The sequence below is a fragment of the Heptranchias perlo genome, chromosome 34 (assembly GCF_035084215.1).
Source record: "Heptranchias perlo isolate sHepPer1 chromosome 34, sHepPer1.hap1, whole genome shotgun sequence".
In the NCBI taxonomy this organism is placed as follows: Eukaryota; Metazoa; Chordata; class Chondrichthyes; order Hexanchiformes; family Hexanchidae; genus Heptranchias; species Heptranchias perlo.
The window spans coordinates 13679932-13701827 of NC_090358.1; the positions used below are offsets into that span (position 1 = coordinate 13679932).

The 21896-nt window shown below is 39.6% G+C and overlaps 1 protein-coding gene across 3 annotated transcripts in view; it reads right to left on the reverse strand.

Annotated features, from left to right (window-relative positions):
• The window catches only part of atosa (atos homolog A), an 80398-nt gene that overhangs the window by 17429 nt on the left and 41073 nt on the right, over positions 1 to 21896 (reverse strand). Inside the window, exons 2-7 of one of the 3 annotated variants that reach the window (XM_067971457.1) lie at positions 11808 to 11992; positions 11398 to 11603; positions 8490 to 8615; positions 5967 to 7590; positions 4027 to 4155; positions 28 to 107 (exon numbers count right to left, since the gene is read on the reverse strand). In XM_067971457.1, coding sequence (XP_067827558.1) covers positions 28 to 107; positions 4027 to 4155; positions 5967 to 7590; positions 8490 to 8615; positions 11398 to 11603; positions 11808 to 11992 — 2350 coding nt within the window. Of the gene's footprint in view, positions 1 to 27; positions 108 to 4026; positions 4156 to 5966; positions 7591 to 8489; positions 8616 to 11149; positions 11299 to 11397; positions 11604 to 11807; positions 11993 to 21896 lie in introns of those variants that run through there. The other 2 variants (XM_067971459.1, XM_067971458.1) reach the window with 2 other exon arrangements.

Here is a 21896-nt window from a genome sequence, read left to right on the forward strand (position 1 = left end):
AAACTGTAGAAAAAGACACAGAAATACCTTTTGCAAGGTACCCCTTTTAGTCTTTGCAATGAAGTGTCCAGGTCAAAGTATCCCGATTGTTTTTTTCTTGGTGGAACCTTGGTGTACAACAAGATAAATTCTATTAACAATTAAGTTACGCTGATTTACAGACTCTTTGATACTAAACCACACCTATGATTGTAACACAACAGTCTTCAACAGTAATTCTTAGGAAATATCCACAAAGATTATATGCTGGTACCTCAAAAATTTCAACCAAACATGAAGCTTACCTGCTATTGAAAACAAAACCTGTTCCCAGACACACAGTAGGATGAGTATGACCGTACTTAGTTGTGTTTGAAACTTATATGGGGGGAATAAAGCTTTCAATGCATTAAATGCCACAGCTATAGGATCATATGAACAGGATTAGGCTATTCAGCCTTTCAAGCCTGTTCTGCATTCAATTAGATCATGGCTAATCTGTACCTCAACTCCATTCGCCAGCCATATCCCTTAATACTCTTATCTAACAAAAATCTATGAATCTGTCTTGAAAATTTCAATTGAGCCAGCATCCACAGTCTCTTGGTGAGAGTTCTAGATTTCCACTACCCTTAGTGTGAAAAACTGCTTCCTGATTTCACTCCTAAATGGCCTAGCTCTAATTTTAAGATTACCCTCTCGTTCTGGATTCCCCACCAGAGGAAATAGTTGTTCTGTCTACCTTACCGAAATTCATTACCATTTTAAAAACTTCGATTAGATCATCCCTCAACATTCTAAACTCAGGGGAATACAAAGTTTATGCAACCTGTCCTCATAATTTAACCCTTTAATCCCATCTATCATTCTGATGAATCTGCACTGTACCGCATCAAAGGCCAATATATCTTTCCTGAGGTTCGATGCACAAAACTGAACGCAGTACTCCAAATGGGGTCTGACCAGGGCCAATAACCGAAGCATCACTTGCTCACTTTTGTATTCCAACCCCCTTGAGATAAAGGCCACCATTCCATTAGTCTTTTGATTACTTTTTATTCCTATGCTCTAGCCTTTAATGATCCGTGCATAAAGACACCAAATTCCTTTGTTCTTCCACAGCCCATAGTCTCTGATCATTAAGATATTCCGATTTGTCTTTCTCAGATCCAAAGTGGATGACCCCACACTTAACTTCATCTGCCATCGTTTTGGCCACTCACTTAGTCTGCCTATGTTCTTGCTCCCATTTACACAACTTACTGTGATACCTAACTTAGTGTTACCTGCAAACTTGGATATACAACTTTTTATTCCTTCATCCAAGTCATTCATATATATAATACAGATCCCTGAAAACATCACTCATCACATCAGGCCAATCAGAGGACATTCCCTTTATTCCTACTCTCCATCTCCTAGCTCCCAACCAATTACCAACCCACGTCACAAGGTTACCTCCAATTCTGTGTGTTTTAATTTTTGCTAATAATCTCTTGTGCGTATCCTAATCAGATGCCTTCCCGAAGTCCATATAGACAACATCCGTAGACACTCCCCTATCCACCATGTTAGTGACCTCCTCAAAACATTCAATTAGATTAAATGAACATGATCAACCCATCACAAATCCGTGCTCACTCGGTCTCTGATGATAGATTCCAGTAACTTCCCCACAACTGATGTTAAACTGACAAGTCTGTCATTACTTGGGTTCTCCCTCACTCCCTTCTTAAATAATGGAATGACTTTTGCAATTTTCCAATCTAAAAGTGCAATTCCTGAATCTAGAGAGTTTTGGAAAATTATGACTAATGCATCTGCAATTTCGTCACCTATTTCTTTTAATACTCTGGGGTGGCAACCATCAGGTCCTGGAGATTTGTCTATCTTAAGTCCCATTATTCTCTCAATTACCATTTTTTACTGATATTAAATCCACTAAGTTCCTCCCCTTGACTTATATTTTGGTTCCCTTGTATCACTGGTATTTTGTCTTCTTCCTCCACTGTGAAAACAGATACAAAGTACTCATTTAACAAGTCTGCCATATCCTAATTGTCCATTATAGTCACACCTGCATCTGTCTTTAGTGGGTCCACATTCGCCTTTACCTCTCTCTTTCTCTTAATATATTTATAAAAACCTTTGCTGTTATCTTTGCTATTCCTTGCAAGTTTGTTTTCACATTCTCTTTTTCTACCACTTATTACTTTCTTTGATTAACATTTCAGCCCAGTTTACTGTGGTCAATTCATTTCTCATCCCTTCAAATAGATTGCCTTACTTAAATATAAAACCATGGTTTGAGACTCTTCCTTCCTTCTCTCAAACCTAATATCGAATTCAACTATATCATGGTCACTATTTATAAGATGTTACCTTACAGTCGGATTGCTAACTAATTCTGGTTTGTTAGTTATTATTTAATCTGGTATGGTCTGTTCTTTTGTCAGTTCTAAAACATAGTGTTCTATAAAACTGTCCTGAATACACATTCTAGAAATCCATTTTGCCTTTACTACTTGAGCTGTTCTGCTTCTCCTAGTGTATGTGAAAATAAAACTCTTCCAACATAACCACATTGTTTTTGCTACATGCTTCCCTGATCTCCGTATTTATACATCCCTCCACTACATCACTACTATCAGGAGGTCTGAGATCTTGGAACTATTTTTGGGTTTAGACCAAGACCACTGATTCCTTTGTACCACGACGGACTGAAGAAAACTGATTATTACATAAAACTTTTACAACAATCTGTTTCTACCACCAGATGTCACAAGTACATTCACTGAGTGTTAACAGTATCAACTGCAGTGGCAGTAATTCAGTCCTGCAGTGTTACAGTTCTAAAGAGATACTTTCAATTATTCCTGGAGCCTGGAAATGGGGCACCCTCAAGTCCTGTATGGAAAGGTTTGCCCCAAAGTGTTGAAAACCTGCATTTATAACGGCACTGGTGAGCATCAGTTTGCACAGAACAAAAATTAACCTAAGTTTAATGCGAAAGGAAAGGGAGTAGCAATATATGTCATATTTTCTAGCCAAACATAAAGTGGATGTCAAGTGTGAGTAATTTCCAGACTTTGATCTTAAGTAAAATACCATGCCCATATGACTCACAAAAGTAGTTTTTGTGAGTACTGGCAAAGTGATGAGAAACAAACTTTGAAAAGGATTTCCTCAACAAGAACACTATATCTAAAGCTAATATTCAGAATCTTTTGCTACACACAGTCACGGTTAATTACTGCTGAAATATGTGGTGACAGAATTCTTTGAAGAAAAAAAAGGGACACTTTACTAGGGTGTACATCTGACCAAGTCTAATACAAGTTAATTGATAGCATTGAAATCCAGTCTGTCATTCAAATCTTGCTTGTGTGGCTCAGATGAAGAACTAAAATACACAGATTTTACAAAGGTTCAAATAGCTCTGTTCCATGTAACTATTATTACAAGGCCTGTCTCAATTTGGAACATGAGGGCTAAACATTGAGTTTCATTTTCAAAACAAAGCAATATGAAAAAATGTGCATAAACTTTTATAAACTTGGAATTGAAGAGGCCATAGTTACTATGCTTCATGGGAAACCTGGGACGCAGACTAATTTTAATGTTGTCATAGATAACTTGAAAACAAAGAAATAAGCAAATTATTAATAATAGTACAACGCAACCTGTGAATTAGGAACAAAGGTGTTCCTAATTCACAGTTAGGAACAAAGGTGTTCCTAATTTACAGATGTCATCAGGTGGACTTTATTTGCAGGTGTCCCTATTTTCAAAATGGTCATTGTATGTACAGTGAATTATTTGGGACCGTCATTATGTGTCTCTTTTTTGCAGGTGTCCCTTATTTGGAGGTGTCCCTTTGTACAGGTTTCAGTGTACTTTAATGATGCAAAGCTTTAAAAAACATCCTATGATTGTAAATTATATTTCTTACATTAAAATATTCCTCAAAATGTGTATTAGCATTTAGAGGTAGAATATTTTTAGACTGTTTAAAAAAAAATCAAATCATCAATATTTTTAACTTACAGGACTCGAAAGTAAGGGTAATCCAGTGCATGGATGAAAAACTTTTGTTGAAATCCCATCTAACGAACGTCGATTTTGCTTTTTCCAAAAGTTACCAGAAGGTTTCAGAGGAGATTTTGAAAAATTCTTCTGCAAGAAAAATATCCACTATTATTGGCTTAAATCTCAAAATTTGTAGGAAATTTTATTTTATTAGGTTGCTTTTGAACCAAACAGAAAGTAGTGAACCAATCTTCAAAAATTTCCAGGAACTCTGAACGATGGTAAAGGACTAATTTTTAAAAAAATCTTTCTTTTAAGATTCTTACATTTTTGGGATGTTGCAGTGGGTTAATATAGGCCATTGATCTCGGTTTGAATCCATCCCCGAATGATAGGAGGAAAGTTTCCTCTCTCTGCTGGCTGTAAGGGACCCACCTGAAATGAGTTTGCGCAGTCTCAATTGAGTCTGTGATTGGCAAGAGCGCATGGCACATAAACTGCCCGCAATATGACAATCTCTGAAAAGAATCCAAAAGAATCCACAAGGATGATTGGTGTTGGATGCAGAAAAATTTGTGCTGGAGCAGAAGAGGGTGGTCTTCTGAGGCTGAATGCAAAACCCATTGTTTCTACTTGGCAGTTGGACATGCTTGATGTTGGCATAGGGTTTCAAAAATGGAAAATGAGTTTCACTCTACTGCTGACATCCATCACCTTGATGGTTATTGTTTTTATCAAAAGTATACGTACATTTGAACGTTGAGTTCTTAAAGTACCAGAGAACAGTGATGGACAGGAAGCTCCCACGTGCTGATGAGACTGTTGAGAAATACTGTGGCAGCAAGTGAATTGTTTTCCCTAGCCCTGATTGTCACACGCCACTTTCCTGAACTGTCCAGATGTTTCAGGTTATTTTGAGTTTTGAATGAAAGTTTTGTGAGAGGAACTCATTATCTAACCTGCAGTCCAATCATTACACAATTGCAGTGTTCATAAAAATGAAATGTGGCAAACAACCACCACTGTAATGCTGCGTAAACCACATGCAAGCAATTTAATACAAGTAGCAAGGATGAACAGGAATTACTATGGCACATCGAATTAAATGTGCCAAAATAACACAAAGTAGCACTCTTTTATTGAAAGTAGAGTTGCAAGTATATAAAAAATTAAAGAAATATCAAATGATACCACTAAATCAGCAAGTCAATTTACTCATTCTAACTTGTAAATAGTTACATTATTTTGATTCCATACCTTCTAAGACTTCAATACCGCTCTGAATCACCATTCATGAGCAGTCAAAGTAGCTTCATCTAGTTTGACAACAAAAGCTGACTTATGCTTTTGACTTTATGCAGAAGTGCCTGTCTGCAAGGTGATGTGTACCTCTTCTCAAAAAGATGTGCTATACATTGTGGTCTAAGTGGTGTCAGCCAAGCCACTTTAGCCATCTACTCCCTAAGGAAAAGACTTCCTTAAGGCAGAGGCAGACATACATCTTCCTGCAGGCAAAAACATTCTATAAATATATAATGGGTACATTTAACTAGAAACTAGAAAAATAAATTAACTCATGAGAAAGGTTAACACCTTTAGTCAAACCAAGTAAGAACTAATCATAGTAACAAAAGATATGAATATAGTACCCATAACTCTTAACTATTGACTAACTGCTGATGCAGTAATGGAATATTTGTCTCATACCCAATTATCTGAATCAACTAATATTAGATTCAGCATTGGAGTAAAAAGCATTTGGAGAACTGATAAAACTCAATTGTATGCAGACTGGAGTGTCATCTACAGTGAAGCTGATACATAGCAGCAGGGACATGATGGGAATGTTTCCTTAACATTAACAAACTACTGCATTTCATGCTAAGTTAAATTAAATTATTTTCATTTTAGTTCAATAAAAATAACTACCAATGAAGTAGAAAGTAAAACTTTCTTACACTTTGCATTTGAGATTCCCCAGGCCTTTCTTTATAGTCTCCATTAAGTCTTCTTGGCATAGTTGAATTACGTGTCCATTGTGATGAATCACAGCTCTGGAACTGCAGGTCAACTTTATCCTGATCTCCTTTCTTTTTTGAACTGACAGCTTCTTTAGCTACAGGTTTTATTGTGCCAAAATACGTGTCACTGGAAACATCCAATTTATTCCATTCACTTTTAGATCTAGAATAGCCGAACTCTCTGCAATTTGTAGAGTCTGAATGTGAGGTACGTGGGCATTCTGTACCAGCTGGTTTATTTTTTATATGGTTGACGTTATTGTCAGTACAAGTGCCTGAGTCCAAGTTATTAGTATAGGAACAGTCTGATTTTTCTCTATTAAATGTGCTTGCATTATCAAGTTCTGAAACATCGTGGCGTACAGGAGGGGTATGCAAATGTAATTCGGAATTATCTGTACAGTTCACAATGTCCTTATGGAAGGTTCCAGTACATGATGACTCTACTTTAGTTTTTTTGTCTATTACAGTGTTGTCAGATACTGGGCACTTACAGTTCAATTTACCTGTGTAATTGGTTTGTGACAGTTCTGATCTATTATGTTTACTTACAGTTCTTTCAGTGGGATGCTTTGTTTCAGATGTGCCACTGGCATCAGTAAAAGAGTCTACTGGAAATAGTTTTCTTCGTGTCTGGAGCTTTGGGCAAGCTGTTTTATCAATGTCAACTTTTGCCTTTCTACATAATGTGACTGGGGTATCTTGGGAAGAGGTCCTGCTCTTCTCCACAAGTCTGTTTTCCAAGAAATTGCTTTCTCTGCAGGTAGCAGAACTGCAAGGGATCTCTTTTCCTCTGTTTTTCAGGCTTTCCTCATCATTAGAGCTCTGAAATAGCTTTGCACTTGTTGAACTTGGCTCTTGGACTGTACTAAAATGGCTTCCAGCAATATGTGGAGGATTTTGATCACAATAACTCAGTTGTTGGGCAATTCGTGCGATCACTTCTTCCCTTTCCTGAAGCAAGCTTCCTATCAAAGGGCTCATCTCACCTGAAGGAATACGAGAAGATGGACTGCTGGTTTCATTGGAATCTGTCACAGAAAGTGACTTCAATGTCTTCATCGTATGGGCCTCATAAGGTTGTACTTTAGTTACTTCAGTGGTATTTGCCCAATTACAACACTGAGTCTTAGTCTGTGAATTTCTTATTTCAGATATTTTGTCAGTGTCACTTAATGTTGTTGATTTGCTTGGTTCTGAGATCTCAGGAGAAGGACATTTTCTTGTGTTTACTGTATTTGTTGGCAGCAACGCATGGTTTCTGACAGCTGTCAGTGTTTGCTTATTGTACTTCTGTTGTGCCCCTGGCATTCTGCAGTAGTCTTGCTCTTTTGCATTGGTTGGTTGATAAGCATCCTTCTCTTGACTGGGGCTATTTTTCCCGTAGAAACTGAGGGTGGTGTGAATACTGCATGTCAAAAATGGGTAACTAGGTTGCCTAGGCAGGGATAGTACACTCACTCGCAAAGCCAGGCTGTGTGAAATATTAGGAACTGGAAAGACATGTTCAACTGGCGGCTGGGTAAAATTTAGCAACATATCTTCATCTGTTGCACTTATTCTAAAGATTAAGCAAAACAAGTTTAAAAAGTCACAAACAAAAATATAATCAGTGAGAAAATGTATTATGTAATGCATCATTAAGCCATACAAACTCCCTGGTCTATGCTGAGCTAGTTGATCTTGGCTGGGGCAACAGAAATGAGGACACCAAAATTGGTTTAGTATTCCTGGCTTGGGGTGGAGAGTTATCAACCCAATATTCTTATAGAATCATAGAAAATAGGAGCAAGAGTAGGCCATTCAGCCCTTCGGGCCTGCTCGGCCATTCAAAATGATCATGGCTGATCGTCTAACTCAGTACCCTGTTCCCACTTTTTCCCCATATCCCTTGATCCCTTTAGCATTAAGAAATATATCTATCTCCTTCTTGAATATATTTAATGACTTGGCCTCCACTGCCTTCTGTGGTAGAGAATTCCACAGGTTCACCACCCTCTGAGTGAAGAAATTCTTCATTCTTCTTCTGATCTCTTCCTGGAAGGGCATGTATGGCTGTCAGGTAAAGTTAGGGTCAGGCTAGGCTGCAATTGTTCGCATGATCAAATCATCTGCAGCAGTCACTCTCCAGCCTGACACAAGAACGGTGAGGTACTGGAAGGCTGTTGGCATCAATGGAACTCTACCTCAGGGTAACTCATTGTCTTCAGCGTCAGAGGGGTAAAAGGGCAGGTGGGAAATAACTACAGCAGGATAGTTCACCCAGACCAAACTAAATCTGTATCAGTGTGAATGATAAAATACAGTACATCAAGTTTGTTTGCATTATTTTCAAACTAAAATATCTTTATAGATTATATCTAAGGCAAGGAATGAGCAAAAACTTATTTTTTGAAATGCACTGAAAATCACCATTCCAAAACATGAAACGAATACACTGATGGACCTATACGCACTCACCGGTACAGAATATTGCGTGGAACAGCACCTTGTGATGCACTCAGCCAAGCACTCAGCTGAGAAAAAAAGACATATGAGCGGACAGCCTGCAGAAGGCTTTTCTCTTCAATAAAGCGATCTCCAGTTCTGAAGATTAAAAGATGGCAAACATCAATAATGTAGTTATAGCAAACCATATTTAACACTAGGTGGCTGTTAAAACATGGATACCATTGAAATGGCACCAAAATATGATACTCTCTTTGGACACTGGGAAAGCATTTGACTTGGGGTGGGAGGAATGGTAATTCTTACTTTTCTTGCTCAACAAAAAGGTGTACACAAACACACTGAAGAACTGGAATGTAACCCTTAACTTACACAACACATCAATAATGCACATCACAACTCCTTAAAAAAAGAATGAGACAGGACTGCCTCTTTCCCCTTGTCGCAGAGCCACTGGTAATGATTGTAACAACAAACCTGAACTTCCATTGAGAACAGCCTAAAATGAAGGGGGGAGCTCCACAAACACGAAATATTACATACTGATTCCTATATGTGACCACCACTTTATTTCCCTTCAGAGATACCATTCTCTTGACAGTTTAAAAATAGACACTCTTCTTCCATCCCTCAATAAATGTACATGCTGTACAAGACCTACCCATATTACTCGTGGGTAGACAAGGTCAATAATGACGAGGGTTCTATCCTGTCTCTTTTACTTATTACAAATGCTACCAGAGTCTTAACACAGTGATCCTGCAATTTCGACAGGTGAAGTTTAAAATTTCAATTGACAAAGAACAACCACCCCTCCTGCAGCTCCCCAAATTAAAGACATGACTCAGTCTCCCAATCTTAAGCCATAGCACTGGACAGCCCACCTTCAAGAAACTGAGTTAGAACATGGTCTCCACACAAAATCCGTGGCTGGGCAAGGAAGCTAAAGCCACTCGATCAATAGGCATCAGAAATGCCATTCTACCCAATTTAGTTCATTCATCCACTGCAGCATCCAAATGTTTCTTGAATAATTTCAAGGTTTACCAGACTTGGCCAACTTTTCCAAAAAGGTCAGATTAGTTCCTTCCAACAGTTAGCCAACAAATTCCACCTCACTCAACAGAATTTGTACCAGTATCTTAAAGAACCAATCTACAAACTGTAATAGAAGCTGGTCCCCCTTAGAATTACATCTCCTCAGCTTCAAAAAACATGCACAGACTTCCACCCTGAACATCTAATTTTGGCAGACAATGCAGAAAGGAAACTCAGAAAAAACCCAAACCATCAGATAACACAGGAGGACTGGAGGGAAATATAGGGATTAACCTTCACAACTCGTAATATGATGTGGGAGGATCAATTCAAACTCATGCCTTAATGTGTTGTTCCCCAAACAAAAATTTCAACCTCTGACAGATGAGTGTTGGAAAAGTGGCAGACAGATGGACTCATTTATAAACACTTTCCGGTTCCACCCCAAGATCCAACTATTCTGACTATTGTGATGCCACAAAATTTATGACTGACTTTGTGATCCCCTCAGATCCACTCATCTGTTTGTGGAGTGTTCCTACCCACACGGGATCGCAAACTTCCAGAAAAGCACAGACTTGCACGATTCTTGCTGCTCTCAGTAAGGTGTGTTTCCCTGCTGTGGCAAAACCCCATTCTGCTCCCCACCACAAACATGTGGGTAATGCATCTGTAAGCCATTTGGAGTTGGTAACTGAAGTCTGTGTCTCTTCCTGGAGGTCTACAACAAAAACTCCCTTCAGAAACACCACAACACAACTCTAATAGAGGGAGGGATAAAAGCCAATAGAAGAGAGCGACTCCTCCTGCACCAGAAGTGGTAGCACTAGTAGGACATTTATCCCAACACTAATGATGGGACTGCACCAAGCCAAGAATTCACCAGTATGTGTGCTACCGGTGTGCGCAGGTTCTCAGCGCAACCAATGAAGACAGGCAAAAAATAGGTGAGTGAATCCAATTTCAGGATAGTCTGCTCTACCCAGCGTTATTTAGTCTGCTCTACCAATGTTTATTTTGTTTCCAGCACCCTTGCTAGATAGTACTGGAACTATGACTCAGATCAACTCCAGCACAACAGAAGGTAGGCAGCACTTGAGCACCTCTACCAAACTACCTTTGTAATCTAGACTTCCTGATCCTTAAGTGTGTAACACTACTTAAGTATGCAGAGCTCAGGCAGTGACCTCAGTACAATAATGTATGCTCCCACAAATACTCTATGGACAAAATACACCATGCCAATACATAAACTAATGTGAATTCTTGAAAAAAAAAATCACATATAAATCCTAATACACCCAACATTTCAGCATTAGAACATTTCAGTCATGCAGGTAACTGTACATTGGCATATGCTGCAATAAATTTACCATTTACTCAGCAACCCAATACAGATTTCTTTCCAGAGCACACAGAAAAGCAGAGTCTAACAAATGAAAAATACAAAGGAAGCTGCCAGGGGAAAAAGCTAGAGGAGATGCTTACAATACCAAATTTAGTCATAATGAGGTTCTTTTATACTTCACACAGGTTGTCTTATAATATATAGACTAGAAAACAATTTATCCTACTGATAGTTGTGCCAAGATATCTACTTTGTATCTATAAAAGATGCTAAATCTTTTACTTACTGTGAAACAAAATGATTAAACCCAATAGGTGTAGTAAGTTGTACCTAAACAAATTCCAACAAAATATATTGCCAGTAAGTTGATTTTTAAAGTCACACAATGGTTTCTGTGTTTATATTCTTTGCTTCAACTGGATGGCATTATTCATTCTTTTCACAAGACAAAAGGAGGAAAAAAATTAGATGTCTGCTAATTTGGTTAACCAATTTCTTTTTAGTATTTTACTATGGTGAAGAACAAAGACTTACTGTTTGGGCACTGGCTGTAAAGACCACCTTTCCAGCAGCAAAGCATCCTGTTTGATAGCAGGGTCGTTTATATCACTCCCCTCTGTGGATGGACCATCAGCGTCACTATAGCAACAGTCAGGAAGCAACATCACTTCAACCATGATGGAAATATTATTCCTCCACAGAAGCAAAACCTGAGACCTGGTTCTTCTGGCCTGGCAACACTGTCAAAATACAGGGGAAGAAAAGGAAATTATGGACAAATTTGAAAAACAAAACTTTTCAGAATCAACATTCTAGACTGCACATCTTACCTTTTGGACAAGTATCCAATATGTTTCTTTTTAATAAAATCCTTTTCAGTTGTTAGAAAAATTAGGAATTGGTTAAATTTTAATATATTGTAACAAGTTTAATTAAGTACATACCTGTGCCACTTTTTCAATGCATTCGTGTTTTGTACTTAAGGACTGTCCAAGCTGTGCTGGAGGGCAATGAAACCCTTCCTTACGACCTTTCGCTGAGCATTCTGGTGTGCGACCCTCGGTGATCAGTAAGGTCAGGGAAAGTAAAAACTCCTCTGCATCATATTCAAAGTACTCATCTATTGTATCTGCAAGAAATAATAGAGTCTATTTAACTACACAGGATTCTGGCTAAATCCTATCCATTCTTAACTATCACTATTTTAATGCACACATAGGCTTGCACGAACAAGCTGAAAACACTAAACAATACTAATCACTGTAGGAGATGGTTCAGCAAATTCTTGAAGCACAGTATATAACAAATCCTGTCCCTTAATCTGGGTTAACCACAAACAGTAGGCACAAGGCAAAAATATATAAGGAACAGACATGGATTATATACGTCCATTCCAGCTGTCTGTGACAACTAAAATAGCCAATGATTTCTTCCAAAAGCTCCTTTAATTCAAATACAAGTTTTCCTATTGTAGACCGTTAGCATATTCTATTTCAGGTAGTACTTAAAAACTTAATTACCTTCAGTAGAGAATGAAATAACTAAAAGCATTCATTTATTAATTGAGAAAGCCCTTGTTCCTTCTTTGAATGTCATAATGCCTACATCCCATCCCACACAGGGAAGGATTCATGATGAATATACAGTAGGTCCTTTGTTACCAGCTGATACCAAACCCAGCCAATAATTAGCAGCAGGAATTAAAATTCAGCAATTCATGGAGATTATAACTGCAGCTGTCAGTGTGCAAGTCGCGGAGCCCTTTCTGGTTTTTACTGTAAATTCAGCGATGCAAACAGAGCCATAGCAATATTTCAGTCTACAGCCACAATGATGTGTCATTAAGTTTGAGTAAAAGAAATATTTCAGGAGATGGCAACAGCAATTATTAAAAAAAATACAAACAATGGACACATTTTTTTTTTGGGACAAGGCATCCCGTGAGAAGTGGCTTTCCAGTTCAGCTTGTTAAAATGAAATAATGCAACAGGAAATACAACCCAGGAATCCTTCAAAGAGGTATTTGCCTGTTCATATCTTCAGGTTGTACGGTATTACCCCATTATTGAAATGTGTTGCCACAGTATACATGCTCAGTTTAAATCTGAACTGTTGTATTTTGGACTGTACAGACAATGTTATCTATGGCATCTCATGAGGTTCAAACCCTACTAAGGGTTGTCACAGCACAGTGGTATTCAATTATCATATGACAAGATTTCACATTATCACTAATTGGGTGTGAAAATTCTCACATACTATTTTTTCAAAATGCAGGTACTAAGGACTGTTTAGATAAAATGTTCTCTCAAACATTAAGGTGAAAAGCAACCGAAAGCATGCAACCTTCTGAAAGCTGAGTTTTCCTTGTCACTTGGTCACCTGAGCAATATGCCTCCCACAACTGAGAAAGGGTGGTCAGTTTATTCCCAGCCAATGCCAATAAAGCTTTTGATGTGGCGATGCCGGTGATGGACTGGGGTTGACAATTGTAAACAATTTTACAACACCAAGTTATAGTCCAGCAATTTTATTTTAAATTCACAAGCTTTCGGAGGCTACCTCCTTCTTCAGGTGAACGATGTGAAAAACATTTTTCACATCATTCACCTGAGGAAGGAGGTAGCCTCCGAAAGCTTGTGAATTTAAAATAAAATTGCTGGACTATAACTTGGTGTTGTAAAATTGTTTACAATAAAGCTTTTGGCTGACCAGCAGGAAGGACTAAAGTGAATATATTGAGCCTGCGTGCCACCATCGTTCATTATCAGCAGGATCCAGAAATTGTGATTTTAAATTAGGTTGTTCCATGGTTAGTTTGGCTGGTAGGTAGCAACCTTGGCTCAGTGGAAGCACTCTTGCCTACGACGCAGAAGATCATGGGTTCAAGCCCTACTCCACAAACTTCAGCACAATGTCCTGTCAGTCAAAACATTAAACAACATGCCCTCTCAAGTAGACATAAAAGATCCCACAACACTATTCAAAGAGTAGGGAAGTTCTTCCTGTATTCTGGCCAACATTTATCCCTCAGTTAACACCACCAAAACCAGATTATTTTGTCCTTTATCTCATTGCTGTCTGTAGGACCTTGCTCTGTGCAAATTGGTTGCCACAATTCACTACATTACAACTGTGACTGTACTTCATTGGTTGTGAAGCACTTTGGAACATCCTGAGGTTGTGTAAGGCACTGTATAAATGCAAGTCCTTTCTTTGTCTTAATTTTGTAAAGTCAGTTTCATTGGTCTTAATGGAGTGAATGGAAACTCAAAAATTATTGAAGAAAATTGGAATGTTACTGAAGTATATTCTGCCTAAACTATTAGATTTCAACTGCAGTCTGTAAACAGTTGAGCAAATATTCCATGGGAAAAATATCACTGTTTTAATTTTAATGCAACTTTCAAAGATGAAGTTAACACCATCTGTGGCAATGTTGTATCAGCTTGATTCTCAAAAATTGTGTGAGATCAATAATAATTTGATCTAAAACTAGAATAGCCATACTTCTCTCAATGGTATCAAATTGTGAAGAATGCAAATAAATAACTGTAGAGATCACTTTGACGAAAATGATATACATTTTGTTATGCATGGTTTGGTTCTGGACTTAGAAGGCTTAATTAAAACATTTCAAAATGAATGGCAATACTACTTAAATGATGATTCCAAATTTATCAAGTTATGCTGTCCTATTACACAACCTGTATTTTACATAGTCTTTAAAAGGACCATTATTGCTCTTGTAAGTTTATTAGGAAAATTTATTCCACATGTTAATAAACGCACAAGCAAAAATTTCCTCTGGTGCTTTGTGTAGTAAAATGGTAAATGCCAGTGTGAATCCCACATCATTCCAGTTCCAAATGTCTGTTCAAGCAAATGGCTATCAGCCCTAACAATTCTGGTGCACTTCCCTTTTGTGTTGGTTGACTTTCCCTCTAAATGGGCATGCTGCGCTTATGAAGGGAATCTATTTGAATTGTTCATTCGGTAAAGCTGTTTTAAGGTAAACATAAGCCATAAAAACTGAAAATATCACCACCACAAAAAAGTAATTTAATCACGTGTATAATATAATCACATGTTGTATTTATCATGGTTGCTGTATTCACAACAATCTTCCTTTAAGCAAAAGGTGACTTCCATCTATCAAATCATGTTACTAACAATGCAACGCATTTCTTTACAGAAACAAAATTTACAAATATGTTCAAAATCATTCTCTGTGTGCACCAATTAAGGCAGCATGCATCCCATTGGGACAGTGCAGAGGCATAGGGTACGGTAGCATAGTGGTTATGTTACTGGACTAGTAATCCAAAAGGCCTGGACTAAAATCCAGAGTCATGAGTTCAAATCCCGCCACGGCAGCTGGCGAATTTAAATTCAATTAATTAATTAAATTCAATTAATTAAATAAAAATCTGGAATTAAAATACGAGTATCAGTAATGATGGCCATGAAACTACCGGATTGTCGTAAAAACCCATCTGGTTCACTAACGTCCTTTAGGGAAGGAAACCTGCCATCCTTACCCAGTCTGGCCTATATGTGACTCCAGACCCACAGCAATGTGGCTGATTCTTAATTGCCCTCTGAAATGGCCTAGCAAGCCACTCAGTTGTAAAATCTCGCTACGAAAAGTCATAATAAAGAATAAAACCGGATGGACCACCCGGCATCGGACCACTAGGCACCGGACACGACAACGGCGAAACACCAAGCCCAGTCGACCCTGCAAGGTCCTCCTTACTAACATCTGGGGACTTGTGCCAAAATTGGGAGAGCTGTCCCACAGACTAGTCAAGCAACAGCCTGACATAGCCATACTCACAGAATCATACCTTTCAGCCAACGTCCCAGACTCCTCCATCACCATCCCTGGGTATGTCCTGTCCAGAGGTGGCAGTACAGTGATATACAGTCAGGAGGGAGTAGCCCTGGGAGTCCTCAACATTGACTCTGGACCCCATGAAATCTCATGGCATCAGGTCGAACATGGGCAAGGAAACCTCCTGCTGATTACCACCTACCGTCCTCCTCCATGTTGAACACCACTTGGAGGAAGCGCTGAGGGTAGCAAGGGCACAAAATGTACTCTGGGTGGGGGACTTCAATGTCCATCACCAAGAGTGGCTCAGTAGCACCACTACTGACCGAGCTGGCCGAGTCCTGAAGGACATAGCTGCTAGACTGGGCCTGCGGCAGGTGGTGAGCGAACCAACACGAGGGAAAAACTTACTTGACCTCGTCCTCACCAATCTACCTGTCGCAAATGCATCTGTCCATGACAGTATTGGTAGGAGTGACCACCGCACAGTCCTCGTGGAGATGAAATCCCGTCTTTGCACTGAGGACACCATCCAACGTGTTGTGTGGCACTACCACCGTGCTAAATGGGATAGATTCCGAACAGATCTAGCCGCTCAAAACTGGGCATCCATGAGGCGCTGTGGGCCATCAGCAGCAGCAGAATTGTATTCCACCACAATCTGTAACCTCATGGCCCGGCATATTCCTCACTCTACCATTACCAACAAGCCAGGGGATCAACCCTGGTTCAATGAGGAGTGTGGAAGAGCATGCCAGGAGCAGCACCAGGCGTACCTAAAAATGAGGTGCCAACCTGGTGAAGCTACAACTCGGGACTACATGCATGCTAAACAGCGGAAGCAACATGCTACAGACAGAGCTAAGTGATTCCACAACCAACGGATCAGATCAAAGCTCTGCAGTCCTGCCACATCCAGTCGTGAATGGTGGTGGACAATTAAACAACTAACGGGAGGAGGAGGCTCTGCAAACATCCCCATCCTCAATGATGGCGGAGTCCAGCACGTGAGTGCAAAAGACAAGGCTGAAGCGTTTGCAACCATCTTCAGCCAGAAGTGCCGAGTGGATGATCCATCTCTGCCTCCTCCCGATATCCCCACCATCACAAAAGCCAGTCTTCGGCCAATTCGATTCACTCCACGTGATATCAAGAAACGGCTGAGTGCACTGGATACTGCCTGAGGAAGGGGAAAGCCCCCGAAAGCTTGTGGGATTAAAAATAAAATCGTTGGACTATAACTTGGTGTTGTAAAATTGTTTACAATTGTTAACCCCAGTCCATCACCGGCATCTCCACATCATGCACTGGATACAGCAAAGGCTATGGGCCCCGACAACATCCCGGCTGTAGTGCTGAAGACTTGTGCTCCAGAACTAGCTGCGCCTCTAACCAAGCTGTTCCAGTACAGCTACAACACTGGCATCCACCCGACAATGTGGAAAATTGCCCAGATATGTCCTGTCCACAAAAAGCAGGACAAATCCAATCCGGCCAATTACCGCCCCATCAGTCTACTCTCAATCATCAGCAAAGTGATGGAAGGTGTCATCGACAGTGCTATCAAGCGGCACTTACTCACCAATAACCTGCTCACCGATGCTCAGTTTGGGTTCCGCCAGGACCACTCGGCTCCAGACCTCATATACAGCCTTGGTCCAAACATGGAAAAAAGAGCTGAATTCCAGAGGTGAGGTGAGAGTTACTGCCCTTGACATCAAGGCAGCATTTGACCGAGTGTGGCGCCAAGGAGCCCTAGTAAAATTGAAGTCAATGGGAATCAGGGGGAAAACTCTCCAGTGGCTGGAGTCATACCTAGCACAAAGGAAGATGGTAGTGGTTGTTGGAGGCCAATCATCTCAGCCCCAGGACATTGCTGCAGGAGTTCCTCAGGGCAGTGTCCTAGGCCCAACCATCTTCAGCTGCTTCATCAATGACCTTCCCTCCATCATAAGGTCAGAAATGGGGATGTTCGCTGATGACTGCACAGTGTTCAGTTCCATTTGCAACCCCTCAAATAATGAAGCAGTCCAAGCCCGCATGCAGCAAGACCTGGACAACATCCAGGCTTGGGCTCATAAGTGGCAAGTAACATTCGCGCCAGATAAGTGCCAGGCAATGACCATCTCCAACAAGAGAGAGTCTAACCACCTCCCCCTGACATTCAACGGCATTACCATCACCGAATCCCCCACCATCAACATCCTGGGGGTCACCATTGACCAGAAACTTAACTGGACCAGCCATATAAATACTGTGGCTACGAGAGCAGGTCAGAGGCTGGGTATTCTGCGGCGAGTGACTCACCTCCTGACTCCCCAAAGCCTTTCCACCATCCACAAGGCACAAGTCAGGAGTGTGATGGAATACTCTCCACTTGCCTGGATGAGTACAGCTCCAACAACACTCAAGAAGCTCGACACCATCCAAGATAAAGCAACCCGCTTGATTGGCACCCCATCCACCACACTAAACATTCACTCCCTTCACCACCGGCGCACTGTGGCTGCAGTGTGTACCATCCAAAGGATGCACTGCAGCAACTCGCCAAGGCTTCTTCGACAGCACCTCCCAAACCCGCGACCTCTACCACCTAGAAGGACAAGAGCAGCAGGCACATGGGAACAACACCACCTGCACGTTCCCCTCCAACTCACACACCATCCCGACTTGGAAATATATCGCCGTTCCTTCATTGTCGCTGGGTCAAAATCCTGGAACTCCCTTCCTAACAGCACTGTGGGAGAACCGTCACCACACGGACTGCAGCGGTTCAAGAAGGCGGCTCACCACCACCTTCTCGAGGGCAATTAGGGATGGGCAATAAATGCTGGCCTCGCCAGCGACACCCACATCCCGTGAACGAATAAAAAAAATATATAACTATGGTCTGTTTGCATAATGCATTTCCCCAATCTGATCCACAATGAGTTTTTTGGGATCATCACTGACTGACTGTCAGAGAATCTCATCAGTTATATAGAACTGTTTCACATCCTTAGGGCATTCCAAAGTGCACCATAGCCATTTCTTACAAATTCGGGTCTGCCACAGTAGATACCTTCACGACTTCAGTAACATAAAAGTGATTTGAATGCCTTATGTTGGTGGGAGTTGACTCATCACGCCCCATATATCTGCTTATACAATAGCATAACTCAAGGATGGTACAATAGCTTGTGATCTGGACAAGAAATACATGTCTTTTACATGTATATTTCTTCAATCTCTCTGAAGGCAGACCGAGTGAACACTTGGTGAGACAAGACTTGATACAAATCATTAAGCTGCTTTGTTTCACATCAGGTGAACATAAAGGACAACAGTTATGATCGATTTCATTATTTTAATCAATATAACTTGTCTTTATGTAATAATATAAAATTAATACACATACACATCCTCACATCAATGGGTCACCTTACTTAACTCAAACAGAATAAATCCCCTACAGTCCACGGCAGAATCTTTTCTCCCTGTAGTCTTGTTGCTTTTTTGGAGTGTGAGGTACTTTTTTTGATTACCCAGTCAAGCTAACGAATTGCTTATTGTTTAGTCTCTGGGAAAATAACTTTGATTTAGCGTCTTTTCTGAAAACTGTGAGAACACATTTCTTCTTTTAAAAAAATCTAACATTAAAGTAACTCATATTTTCAAATCCTTTCTGTGCAAAAGTAGTCAAAACATCCCATTAATTACTCTTCAAGTGCAGTCACTTTTTTAAAAAAACAAACAGACAAAAGCGGCAGCAAATTTGCATAAATTAAGGCTCAATAAATAACCAATGAGATGAATGACCAGTTTTTGGTGGTAGTGGAAGGATGAATATTTGCCAGGACATTGGGAGACCTCCCTTCTTTTCTTTACCTAGTGCTATTGGATCTGTGCCACCTACCTGAACCACAAGAGGCTGATGGGCCTCGGTTTAACATCTCATTCAAAATATAAGACATCCAACAATACATGCCTCTCTGAACACTTCATTGAAATGTCAGCTCAAATCCTGGAGTGGGGTTTGAACCCAGAACATTCTTATTCAGAAATGACAGTGCTACCAACTGAGCAAAACTGACACAGTTCTTTACAATAAACCATTTTCAGAGAGCATGAAATGTGTAGTCTTTGTGTATAAATTTATATGGACACTACACCATTAAAAATAATCAGAACAAGTTTATTGAAACAACAGCAATATAAAGCACCAACTTATCAGTTATTTATTTTACAAATGGGAATTATATTTTCATGGCAAAGCACAACAAGCACCATTTATGCAACAAGTTTATTTTTGTTATCAAACAATTGCTAATCTAACAGCATAGTTATTGTTACTTATAGTGGCAAAACTCTCTTTTGCATGAAAAAGAGCGTAGATGTTCACTGAGGCACGATTGCACTGCCTCCTTATGTACACATCAAAAGCTGTACAACTTCAGGATACAGTATGTGCTACAATAATACTGTTGCCTAGGACGTGAAAAACTTTACAGATTCACCATTAGTAACTGCAAAATTCCTCTGTTTACACTCATTATACTATATCTGAAGCTTTGCTAACAAGGAATTTAATGAGGAACAATTTCTTTACTGTTTTTCCTTTATTTGTTAAACTGATTTAATCTGTCCATGGTTAGGAATCTTGGCTTTTTGTTTAAATTTATTTTCAGAAGACTAATTTTTTTTGACTCCAGCACAAAACTGACCAATTAGTATTGTGTCATGGTGATAATCAGGGTGCATATTGTAAAGGAGCAAATATAATTTAGGAACAGGCATGTTTTAAATGCCTTTATTTCCTTGGGAGGGCAAAACGGTAATTCATTGCACTGCTATTTATAGGTTCTGGCAGGTATTAGCATCACACACACCACACCTTAGTAACTGTGTATAGTGCTAAACACATCACATACGAGCATGTATTTTATAGATAGCTGTGTAATCAAACCCTACAAAAAGGTAGGAGTCATTTAACTTTAAGCAATTCTAAGATCACACAGAAATATAATGGCAGTGTAGAACATAAGATGAAATAAAAGAGACTAACTTGAAGCACCCTGAGATAGCTTTACTTAGGTCAATCTGTAGGGCCAGAAGCTAAATATAGCAGGAAAGCTAGCAGAGGAATCAACTCATCTTGTATGTGTCACGAGTAGCTCAAACTCCTTAAAGGGAACAACAATAATTATTTTTCTTTTGAAGTGCAATTTGTGGCATAATAAAAAAAAGTGAAATTAGATTTTTTACCAGGGACTGGTCATCAATATATGAAGAGTGCACAAACAGTATGTTTGAAGTAAAGGGAAGGCAACAGAGATTCTGTTCAAACAAACTTATTAGGATTTTTTGATAATGCTTTTTAGAAGAGTGTTGGAGGAGTACTTTCCAGAAACTGCTAACAATTCTGAATACATTTTTGAAACTAAAAAAAATCTTGATCAAAAATAATTTTATAGAAGAAAACAGGAAAAAAAAATTTAAACAAATGCCCCATTGTATCACGCTGTCCTGCAATGGCCTCAAATGTAACAGAACAGTAAGAAAACAAACATAACACAATCCATCATTTTACAGCTGTTTTACCCTATGTTAATATTACTAAATACAGTATGCATCTGAAAACAGTGTTACCTCAGTGTCAGTCTTGGCAGTAAGAAAGGAGTAGGTTGTGTTGTCAGGCAGTGAAGAACTAGACTAGTGTTGAGTGGGTTTCTTAACTGAACAAAACACACAAACCAGCTAGCTGATACATGCTGATGTAATTGTGAATGTAGACAGCTGGGAACACTTAGTCTCAAGCACAACACACCCTGTGTGTCACTACTGTTTTTAAAACATCATTTTAACATTGTGCATTACCTAAACACATGCCATAACTTTAAAATTCAAAAATATTACTTATCCTCACAGTATCTTACTGACCCAATCAGTTAAATTTACATGGTTCTTCTAAGTGTTCTTGTGTTAGTAGAGTGCTAGATACTACTACTGTCGCAGGTGAAACTTATTGCAAGAGCAACTGTTCTCCTGCTCGACCCCAAAACGTATTGTGTATCCAAGCACTCCACCCAAACAGAGAAGAAATGAAATGGCCATAGGATAGTTAGTGTTCACAATGGTATCACAGATCCTTTGTGCACTCTATATCAGCAACAGCTTGCATTTATCGAACCTCATTAATGTTGGATACATCCCATGG